The sequence below is a fragment of the Bos grunniens genome, chromosome 7 (genome assembly GCF_055505025.1).
Source record: "Bos grunniens cultivar Pamir isolate PY7600 chromosome 7, Bosgru_T2T1.0, whole genome shotgun sequence".
NCBI classification, from domain to species: Eukaryota; Metazoa; Chordata; class Mammalia; order Artiodactyla; family Bovidae; genus Bos; species Bos grunniens.
Window position 1 is genome coordinate 108,440,305 of NC_141171.1, and position 12,359 is coordinate 108,452,663.

The 12,359-nt window shown below is 38.4% G+C and overlaps 1 protein-coding gene across 2 annotated transcripts in view; it reads right to left on the reverse strand.

Moving 5' to 3' along the window:
• Positions 1-2,079: 2,079 nt before the first annotated feature.
• PJA2 (praja ring finger ubiquitin ligase 2) overlaps positions 2,080-12,359 on the reverse strand; it is a 72,735-nt gene continuing 62,455 nt past the window's right edge. For both annotated transcript variants that reach the window (XM_086413369.1, XM_086413370.1), the window contains exons 8-10: positions 8,253-8,367; positions 7,771-7,892; positions 2,080-5,206 (exon numbers count right to left, since the gene is read on the reverse strand). In XM_086413369.1, coding sequence (XP_086269495.1) covers positions 5,081-5,206; positions 7,771-7,892; positions 8,253-8,367 — 363 coding nt within the window. In that variant the 3' untranslated portion in view covers positions 2,080-5,080. The remainder of the gene's footprint in view (positions 5,207-7,770; positions 7,893-8,252; positions 8,368-12,359) is intronic.

Genomic DNA, 12,359 nt, shown 5'->3' on the forward strand with positions numbered 1-12,359 from the left:
TCAGAGATCATTTCAAACAACCTGGTTAAATACTCACACTGATCACACTGTTCCTACCCAGAAAGGTGGCGTGAACCACCCAGAACCCTGGGGTTTCTGCTTTGGAACCAGGACTCAATTTTTTCATTTGTGAAAGTTGTGACAACATAAACTACTCTGCAGACTCATTATGAAGATTAGCTAAAACAGAGAGCCTAAAACAATGTCTAATATTTAATACTTCATAAATTGGAACTATTCTTAGAATGTAAAAATGCACTTTTCCCAATTAATCTGAAGAAGAATTGCTGTTTTATAATCAAAGAAAAAGAAATCATTGTGGCTTACTGAATGTCTCTGACAGTGAACGGCTAAAAAGCAGTATATTTTTCCCTGCATTAGACCTCCTCCCTCTAATATTCACTAAACAACTGCATATGGTTATAAATTAAAAACAAAATGGAATAAACTGCCATATCCAGGCATGTTCAGTTCAGTTCAGCCACTCAGTCATGTCCAACTCTTTGCGACCCCAGATCTAGGCATGTAGCCTTTTAGTAAAACTGACATTAATTTTCTTTCTTTCGATTTAATAAAGTTCCCATGTCAAAGTCTTTCAGCTCCTAAGAAGTGATTAAGATGCCTTTAAGATTTTTAGCTAAAATGTTCATCAATCCTAAAAGGCAGTGCTAACATCAAACAATGATAGAAAGCAACTGTATTTCCCCCTCCCTCTGCACATGAACAAAGAACATTTTTTTCAAACTTTTACCCATGCACAAACAGTAGTACTGAACCTTTAATTCAGAGTCCTTACTTTATAGAGAAAACAGAAGCAGAACGATTAAGTGACTTGTTAAGGTCACGTTAATTCAAATATCATTAATTTTTGAAAGAAAAAAGATAGATTCCAAAAATTAAAAAAAATTAGGTTGACACTGGTCACTTACCAAATTTCTAGAGAAGGTTAACAGATGGCATGTGAGCAGTTAGAAAGGAGGTAGCATGCTTTCACTAAGAGTGAAGCATTTCCAGGTGACTTCATTTGCTTTCCTGATTTAATATACTAGCAAGATTAGGCTACTTCCATAGTGCTTGTCAACCAAACAGGACAATATTTCTTATTCTTCCAGTGTCCTTTCAGGAAACGTAGGCATCTAAGTGACTAGCAGTTGCTTCAACAACTGTACCCAAAGCATTGACTGGTGGGTCAAGGTAATCTAGAGGCTGTCTAAGGTGGTGTTCTCAGGAGGGCCTGTATTTCATCCTGATTTGTTCAGTATTTATCAGTAACGTGGAGAAAGCCTCTAAACACCAAAGGCATGCTTCATCAAAATTGGGACTGACACAGGCTGGGAGAAGAATCAGGAGTTCATACAGACCTTTACAAGTTAATTTTAGTGAGGATGAATGTAGTCCTTCAATTAGGTTAATGGGAAATTGGGTAAGTAATTATTAGGAACCAGCCTGGCTTACCAGCAATACCTTGAGGTTTAGCAAAAGACAATAATGTGATACATGTGCCTAAAAATGATGGTAATGATAATAATAATGTCAACATATACTAGTTGTAATGGTCATATGTCAATCACCTTGATGATGGCAATAATGCTTCTGGATCCTGCTTTAGTCAGACCACAGAACCGTGTCTAGTTCTAAGCAATGCATTATACGTGAGAGACTGAAATAGTCAATGCCAGCTGGTCCAGAATAGGTATCATGCAAAATCTGAGAAAAGTATGAAGCCTGAGGGGAGACATGAAGAGGCGGCCACGTAGAAGGAACAAGACCTTTCTGCCTAGCTTCACACGTGCTACCTGTAGGCGCGTGTGGGCGACACTCCTGTGATGCTGAAATCCAACCCTTGCAGGCGCGCGGAGCGGCTCGCCCTCTGCAAGGCCACCAACCACTTCCGTACAGCCGAGTTCTCTTTTAGCCTCTTCCTTCTTGGATCACAGCAGAAGGACTATAAAATCACGTGCTCAGGAGCCTATTCCAGACTTCCTGTTAAGACCTGTGTTCTTTGCTATTAACACTAAATCCTCGAGGAGGTTACGTTATAGAAGTGATATGACTACATGATTAAATATTAGAAATGACCACTGAGTATATCCTGTTTATTGTTTATGATTTACACGAAAAATGATGGTCTGGGGTTGTAGAACAATAAACCAATCATTACATTTAGACCTGGGCTTTTGAAAAGCTTGCATTCCATTTTAACAGTTCATATATATTTAACAGCTTATATATAAATCCAGATCACAAATAATCTTAAAGACTTAGTTAGCTTAGAGATAAACAAGAAACACAAAAGAAAACCACATAGATTTACCTTTAAATATCAGCATTCATATTACAAGAAAGAAGAACACGTTTAAAAAAAAATAAAATTATTAGGTCAAGTCACTTAACATATAATAGAGAAATAAGATAAACAATATTTTAATTAATACTAATACTTCTAATTTACCATCATATATTCTTTACTTTTTCAAAATTTTCTAAATTTTCAAAATTTAGTTGCCTTGTCAGCCTCAGATTATATCAGCTTGTTACAATGACAATTCTAAAACCTCAATTTTATTTTTTACAGAATTTTTAAGCCAACTCTTATTGAACTTTTCTCCTTCACAGCAGATGTTTATAGATAGTAGGGAGCCAAGAATGAAGGGTGGAAACAGATGGAAAGCAAAAAGTACAACAGCTATCTTAAGTTCAGCTCTCAACACTGCTGGTTGAATTTGGAACCAAAACCTCTTAACAACTGGCAGATAATAGCTAAATCTTAATAGGCAAAGAGGAAATATTTTCTTTCTGACAGCTGCTATCTAGAAGAAAACCAAGGTCCCATTATACTGCCTAAATATAACGTGTGGCTTATTACAGAGAAAACCTGTAACAATGTCAGTTTAACCAGTAAGTGTCACAACTGATCATTATTACTTAAAGGAAACAAACAACAACAACAACAAAAATCACACTAACCACAAATTTCCACAATATACACATGAGAATTAACCTTAATCTGATTTGACCGCTGACACTAACTGATTATCAATGAAATATGGTATGGAAAGATCACGGAGTAGAAAACAAGCAAAGATTAGTTTATACAACAGTGACTATATACATCAGAAGGAAAACATGCTACCTAATGCAACATTAAGGCTGAATGTAAGCATTTCGAAAGTCACAGACACCCCGAAGAACCTCTAAATTACAAAGTCACCACATTACATGCATGCAATGTTCAGTTTTGTTTTACCCATAAAAGGATACACAGTATTTTGCTGTAAATACCAGACACATTTACAATATATGCAAAAATTAGAATGCAAGTTTTGTGTTCCTTATATTTAAGCCTCAAATGTGCCAACAGTGAAAATTCATTTAAGAATGGAGAAAAGAAATGGAATATAAATACTCAGAGAAATTACACAAATAAAACACGAACTTTGCATTTGGGAAGCCATATAAACATTCCTGTTTTAGTGTCCAAACTAAATTATCGATGTACTACTTTGATGGATGTACACTCACTATGTGCTTTACTATTTTACTTGCTCAAATGTGGCATTCTAAGACCCATCACCATTCTCCGGTCTTGGTATCTAAAGCATCCCTAAGTTAAATATCATGTCCATGTTGATATATACTTGCCTACTGGGTGGGACGACCTAAACAGAAAGCTGTGCAGTCTTAGTTTGGTTTCATAATTACAGAGATGACTCTGTGGTCAGGTTTCCCATTAAAAAAAAAAAAATGTGAGGAAAGCTGATTTCCTCTCTTGTGTAAAAGCTTGTGAACAGGTCTCTTTCAGAGGTTAAATTTGAGGTCAGCATCTTTCCTTTTATGGTAAGGAAATTAACACCAGAGCTGTGTTACCTGTTCAGTTCTGTTCACACAGTTACTAGGGAATCATACAATCTATTCCTTTTTCATCTACAGCTTCATTTGACACTATTTTAATTCTGGGTGAATAGTTTTACCAAAATATATTAGTGCAGAGAAACAAAGGCTGATAATGTAATATGAATAATCTCTGTCCAGCAATACTTTAAAATAATAAATTGTAACACAGGAAGGTTTAGATATGTTGTAAAAAGGTGTGGTCAAATCTGTCCTGTACTCCATCAATTTGATGCTTTATACAAGATAGTACAATTAACTTTCTAGTTTTTTTAAGGATTCAGATTTTCCTTTGGGATACAACAGAATGAGTGTTTTAAAACCCTTCATGCTTTTTTTTTTTTCAGACTTTCCAAAATATTACAGAGTGAAAATCACCTTTAACTCTATCCAGTATTTATTTCACAAATGTGCCATAAGTGTTCTGGACCTTCAAGTGTAACTTTAGACAAACAGAAGGATCTTGTAAGGCCATCTAAGTAGTCTCACTGCACCAAGCACCGAGCACAGGAGATCGGTACTTTTCTTTACTAACTTTACTTTACACACATCCACCAGTTCAAATATAATAATTTTCTACCTAACCATTTCAAGGAGACTACAATTAAGATATAAACATTTTGTGATACTCTAGCTAGAAGTTTTGTTTGGCATTCTAAAAAGTCTTAATTTGAAAGAATATATACCTTCTTGCAAAACCACTCAGTATTACCAACCAAGAGGTTTTGATGAAGCAAAGGGACCAAAGAAAAAGCATGCTTTATAATTCCTTTTTATTTCCAACGAAACCAAATTTTACTACTGTTGTAATCACAATCTTCACATTTGATGCAAATAGGAAAGCTTAATTATAATCACTTAGTGGCAGTACTCCAGACAAAATCAACAACGTGTGCCACATAGATGATTATTTCTTCTGGAGAGAATTAATTGATAAGCTTGACTTTACAATTAATAACATGTTAAACTAAAGAAAATGGATGCACTACTTCAACATTCAGCTTGAAAACGTTTAGTACTTTCTGCAAACCTAAACTTAAGTTTAGAAAGGTTAATATTCTCTTTCTAAACTATGGCATAGACTATATATAGCATTTTTAATATATTTATATATAATTATTTGCACATCGGATTTAGAAGGAATCTGCAGATTTACTTTGATAGACTGATCTCACTCGAGTGGGAAGGCTTAGGGGGCTTCTGCAGCACTGTCGCCTGCAGGGGGCGCGTCACGATCAGGCTCAGCGGAAGCAGCTGCGGGCGTTTCCATCACAGCGGGCGGGAAGTGACGGCGGCACACGGGGCAGGTCCCGGACTGGAGGGAGAAAAACGGAGGGAGAGAAGAGCAAGTTCGCAGCCAACAAACGGAAAGGTCTGAATTGCTATGAAGTATCAGAACAGTAGCATTATCCTAAAAAAGTCAAATACTGTAACAACAAATGAACGTCAACCCACAAATCAGAGAAGCAGAATTCTGAGGCGATCTCCTCTCATCCCAATCAGACTCTTGATTTCTTTGAGGGAACAATGTCTCCTCATCAGCTCTGTATGTTATAGGTCACTCATCTTTCCTTTAGTGAGTATCACTGAGCATCTACCGTACTCTCCACTGAGCACTGGCGCTACAAGGGCGAGCTAGGAGTCGCAGGGCACGTCCTCCTCTGAAGTGAATTATTATGAATCTATGATGTATGTATTAAGAGAAACCAGAGACCTACTTAATTCATGCATTTATTACATCAAATCACCCCCCTAGGATCTTCCACATATATAGTAAAACCTCACTCTAGTGCAGTACAGATACGTCAAAGCAGATGGACTGCAGCCCTTCTTTATAAAGCCATATACTTCCTTTTCAGAAAGTTAAGAAGAGTTAGGTGCCTTGTGAATAATAAAACAAATCAATGAGGGAAGGTGGAACAGGGAAAGCAGTTAGACTGGGAGTGCATGATTTTAGGACCCATGGGAGATCACAGAGATTGCCATCTGGCAATAGATAATCCCCTCACAAATCGTCTTTTCCCCAGAGATCTCCCCGATAGAAAACAGGTTGAAGAAATCATGCTGTTGAAGGTGACAAAGATATGTATCTTGGGAACCTTCTCCCCAGAGGAAAGGCTTCACACTATGCTGCTTCCTGACAGGAAAGAGACTGAAGAAACTACGACCTTGGGTTAAGGCAAAAATCATTGACAATTCAAGACTGTACAACATAAGCAATATTTACAATTCAAGAACTTAATTCAGCAAACAGGTACTGTGCACTTGCCATAGAGATGGAGCCAAAGAGCAACATCTGAGAGTCAAATAGGAGTCCAGTCTCAGCCAAGCACACTGCAGCTGTGGAACCTTGGTGAGTGACAACTACCAGGAAACGAGAGTAAGGACACCAAGATGCCCCAGAGTTGTTATCAGGATGAAGTGGGGAAACGCACATGTCCCACCCAGGAGTGACACACGGCAGGCACAGACAACACGAGACCCTTCTTGAGGCTCTGATACTATTGTGGGCGTTTAAAGAAAGAGGGTGCCAAGAACAGAAAAGGCGGAATGTAAGCTGGACCTCCCTAGAACCTCTATTTTTACAGTGAGGGGATGATCACACCAGGCTAGGCATGAGTAAAGGTACAGAGGAGTAAATCTGAAGGACAGACTAGATCCCAGAAGGCCTTGAAAGCCTAGACAGAAACTTTAGATATTATAAAGGCATAATGAACACTTCTGCACTGGATCTGACAGATATTAACTAGAATTTTGACAGAGATGAAGTGGCAGTAGAAGGGGAGCAAGAACAAAACAAAAGAAAGGAAAGAAAAGGGAGGACGGAGAGGGTGGAAGTGAGAGAGAAGAGATCAAAGGAAACGGTCATGGAGGAGACAGAGAGCCGTATCCGTAAGAAATCAAGCTGAGAGAGCGATCTGGGAGCTTCTACTGAACTGCATGTAAATATCCCTTATGCAAGAATAGAGTTCACTGAGATTTAAAGAATACTTTTTAAAGTAATTCAAATATACTTAAAAATTATTGGGTAAACATTAAAAAACAGTATATAAAAATTGCATCAGAGGTACTTGGTAGGTTATTAAATATTTATCAAACCATTTTTACTTTACCTTTTAAATATTTTATTGAAATGCAGTTGATTCAGAATGTTGTGTTAATTTCTACTATATGGCGAAGTGACTCAGCTATCTGTGTGTTCTTTCTCATATTCCTTTCCGTTAGGGTTTATCACGGGATATTGACTACAGCTGCCTGTGCTGCACAGTAAGACCTTGTTTATCCTCATTTTTAGAGATACCATCTCATGTTAGCAGAATATCTGTACAATGTTACAGTACTCTGAGTAGTCCCAAAGACTTCCTGGCTTAAGATATTTTTGAAAACAACAGATTTCAGAGATACAATCAAAGATCTAACTAGTTTTATCCTAACATCATTTTCTTACATTGCTTTTTTAGAAAATGTTAGTAAGTTAAAGGGATTCCTTGATGGCTCAGATAGTAAAGAATCTGCCTGCAGTGCAGGAGAACCAGGTTCAATCCCTGGGTCAGGAAGATCCCCTGGAGAAGGAAATGGCAACCCACTCCAGTATTCTTGCCTGGGAAATCCTATGGATAGAGGAGCCTGGCAGGCTACAGTCCATGAGGTTACAGAGAGATGAATACGACCGAGAGACTCACACTTTAGTAAGGTAAAATAGCTTGATATTACCATTAATCTGTAATCATTAAAGGGTAACCGATTTTAAACACTAAATTAAAATATATTTTGAGTATGTAGCTAAGTATAACAGGCTTAAAAAACACTACTATCATCATTAACTTGTAGAAGAAGCCATTAAAATATTAATTCTAAAAAAGTAAACCTGCAACTCACCTTTTGTAGCCAAATTGAGACACAAGGTTTGTGAAAGAAATGGTGACAGGGTAACTCTGTTGCTATGTCATCCTTAATATACTCACTGCAGCAGATCGGACAGCATTGCTCCTGACCAATAGCTGAAATCAAAGAATGTGACTTATCAATCCCACAAGGTTCAATTTTAACAAAACTGAAATCCAACACATTAACTCATAAATGATAACTACAGAAGATGAAAGAACCAGAATTTGATCAATTAATTGGCAAATGTATTTCTGCTTAATGCATGACAATTTGGAATTTAATAAAAACTGCTTTTGTAGAAAAGTTGACTGGAGAACATTTGTCCCAACCTATCACTCAATAAATTTCTAAGTTTCACAGAAAATCTAATGAAAATGTCTGACCGTATTTTTATCTTCTACGTGCACTGGTAACATACTTGAATATGCAATGTGTCGTCTGACACGTTTATGAGAGATAAACTTTGCACTTACCAGTGTGATCCTCAAGAACAAGGGTCTCTGGAAGACCATCAATGCTCTCCTTACTGGCTGGTGGATTGGCCACTTCAACATCCACTGCAAGAGACTCTAAGTGTGCCAGGGCAGTCTGAAAATGGAAAGTCACAACACTTTGTTAGATACGCTTTTTAAGCAGCAATGAGAGCCATGTTTAAACGTGTCATCTAAAATCACATCAACATTACCCCTCTTCCTGTTGGTTTCTTTTGCTTTGATTCTGCACTGAACCAAAAATATCATAAACACAGGGAAACAAACAAACAAACCTATTTCTCACAAGTACAACAAAAATCTATTTTGTCTCAATAACTCAATAATTTACTTGACTATCGTACTTATATTTTCAAAACAGTGGTTCTCTTCTAACTTGTGAGTTTCTGCGTGAGATCAATCACATGAAAGAAAGTAATATTTTGGACAGGTTCAACTCGTGAAAGTAAAATATGGCCAAGGTTACATGATGTTCAAGGCAGGGAAGCCAATACTGTGCCCCTGAATGCCAGCATCGACTCCTGGCATAGAGTCCGTGCACCCACGTTACCAGTTCACTAGTACTGGCACAGCTCATTTTACCGTACTTGGCAAACACGGCATTTTTTACGAACCAAAGATTTCTGGCAGCCCTGCCTCAAACAAACCTATCAGTGCCCCTTTTTCCAACAGCATTTCTCATTTCATGTCTCTGTGTCACATTTTAGTAATTCTCATATTTCAAACTTCCTATTATCATCATCTTTGTTCTGATGATCTGGGATCAGTGAACTCTGCTGTTACTGTGACTCACTGAAGGCTAAGAGAGCGGTCAGTGCTCCTAGCAATGAAGTACTCTCACACTCAGGTGCGTACACTTCTTTAGACATGCTGCTACCATACACGTAATACAGTACACCATAAACATAGCTTTATACGCACTCAGAGACCCGACGTTCGTGTGACTCACTTCACTGTGGTGCTCTTGGCCTAAATCTGTAACCTCACTGAGATATGCCTGAACTCCCAGTTACCTGGGCTGTGAACTTTATTTAGGAACTCAAATGTCTGGAAAAAGTCACTATTCTAAGAAAGACAGGAAGACCAGCAGATCATACGACCATCTAGCAGGAGTCAGCCTCATCCTTTTGTGGCTTGATTAGCCCTTTTGATTACAATTAAATTACAACTGCAGACAGGACCTATACTCAGAAGACCTAAAAGGTAGAAATAAACCAAATATCTACTGATGAATGAATGAGCAAGCTGGTTAGTAAAGGTAAGTATATGGTCAAATTCAGAACACTCTGATACTATAATATGGCAGTATATTAACCATTTTACTGAGTATTAAGGTTAGAGGATAAGAGTATTAAAAATAAGTACACTACAATAACTTGCTAAAGAATACTCAGTATACAAAGAGAAACTGGGACATCAAAAACCTAAGAGGGGAATAAAAGGGCAGAGCTTTTTGCATGCAACTGAAGTTGTTACCAGCAAAAATAAGCTATTAAGATGTCTTATGTAAACCTCACAGAAATCATAGAGCAAAAATCTACATTAGATTTTTGTGTAGATAATACATCTACATTATCTACACAAAAGATAATGAAAATCAAGTCACAAAGAAAACAATGGGAGAGGGAGAAAGGAACAAGGGAACTACAAAACAGCCAGACAATAATGGGTAAGAAAGAATTAGTAACTTCTTACCGTTCTCCAATCAAAAGGCATACAGTGGCAAAAGGAGAAAAAGAAGACGACTCAACTCACCATATCCTACCTGTAAGAGACTCACTTCAGCTTACAGGAAACACACAGGCTCAAAGTGAAGGGATGCAAAAAGACACTCTATTCAAGAGAAATCAAAGAGCAGGGGCAGCTATACTTGTATTAGATAAAAGAAACTTTAAGCCAAAAACTGTAATAAGAGGTAAAGATGATTATTATATAAAGAATCAACTCATCAAGAGGATGTAACAATCTTAAAAAATATGTACCAAATAACAGAGAACCTAAGCATAGTAAGCAAGTAAAAACAGATCTGAAGTGAGATTAGACAACAATAAGGGAGTATCAGGGGAGTTCAGTAACTCACTTTCAGCAACAGATACATTACTCAGACAAGACAAAAAGGAAACACTGGACTTGGACTCTGCTTTAGGTAAAACAGACCTAACAGACAGATGCAGAACATTCCACACAACAGCAGCAGAACACACATTCTTGGATGCACACGGGCATTCTTCAGGTCAGATCCGAGCTCAAAATAAGTCTTGGCAAATTTGATAAGACTGAAGTCACACCAGCTATCGTTTCTGACCAAAATGGCAAGAAATAAAAAACCAACAACCGGAAGAAATTGGAAAATTCATAACTATGTGGAAATTAAACAAGACACTTCTGAACAACCAATGGCTTGTTCACATGTTCAGTATGCCAAAACTTATAGGATGAAGCAAAAACAGATCTAAGAGGGAAGTTTATAACAAAAAAAGTCTACATTGAAAGAAAAAGAGGAATTATTCAGGCAACCTAACTTTACACATTAAAATTTGTATAGAACCACAAAAGACCTTGATCGTGAATAGCCAAAGCAAGGAACAAAGCTGAAGGCATCACATTTCCTGATACTATTAAACTACAGTGATTAAACAGTATGGAGCTGGGATAGATACAGACACACGTTAACAGTGGAACAGAATCAAGAACCAGAAACAAACCCTGGAAAACATAAGACCTGATAAAGGAGCCAGGAATACTCAGGGGGAAAGGACAGTCTCCTCAATAAATGGTACCGGGAAGACTGAAAATCACACGCAGATGATCATCACATGCATAAAACTGAACCCCTAAGAATAACTGATGCCTCTGAACTGTGGTGCTGGAGAAGACTCTTGAGAGTACTGTGTACTGCAAGGAACTCAAACTAGTCCATCCTAAGGGAAATCAACCCTGAATATTCATTGGAAGGACCAACGCTGAAACTGAAGCTCCAGTACTCTGGCCCCTGATGTGAAGAGCCGACTCACTGGAAAAGACCCTGATGCTGGGAAAGATTGAAGGTGGGAGGAGAAGGGGACGCCAGAGGATGAGACGGTTGGATGGCATCATTGGCTCAATGGACATGAGTTTGAACAAGCTGTGGGAGATGATAAAAGACAGGGAAGCCTGGTGTACTACAGTCCATGGGGCTGTAAAAAGTCAAGACACGACTCAGTGACTGAACAACAACCACCTTACACCACTCACAGAAAGTTAACCTGACACGGAATAAAGACTTACACCTAAGACCTGAAACAGTAAACTTCCAGTTATAAGACAAGTCAGTCCTGGGGATTCACGGTAGCAAACTGATTATAGGTGACAATATTGCATTATATACCTGAAATAAGGTAAGGGAGTAAATCTTAAATGCTCTCACAAGACAGAAACAGTAGTTATGTGAGCTGACGGAGGTTAACAACTCGCCTGTGATAATCACTGCACAATATATAAGTGTATCAAATCCACATTCTGTACACCTTGTATGCTTGTGTGCCAACTCGCTTCAGTCGTGTCAGACTCTGTGTGGCCCCATGGACTGCAGCCCGCCAGGCTCCTCTGTCCATGGGATTCTCCAGGCGAGGATACTGGAGTGGGCTGCCATGCCCTCCTCCAGGGACCATCCTGACCCAGGGACTTTACCACTAGCACCACCGGGGAAGCCCTACGATCCACCCTAAACGTACACAATGTTACATGTCAATTATACCCCAATAGAGCTGGAACAGTGGAGTACATACAAACAGTGGAGTACAACGGAGCCTTGGAAAATAAGGGAATCCTGACACATGCTAAAGCAAGGGTGAGCACTGAAGGCATGATGCTCGCTGAAACAGGTCAACCACAGAAGAATAAACACTGTATCCCTGATACGAGGTAGCTGAAGTAGTAAAATCCATAGGACAGACAGGAGATGAAGGCTGCCACAGAATGAGAAGAGGAGGGATGTGGTTACTGTTTATGTACTTAATGCCCCTTAACTACACACTTAAAAATGGTTAGAATGGTAAATTTCACATTATATGCCTGTTACAATACAAAATAAACTGGGCTTTCTAGGTA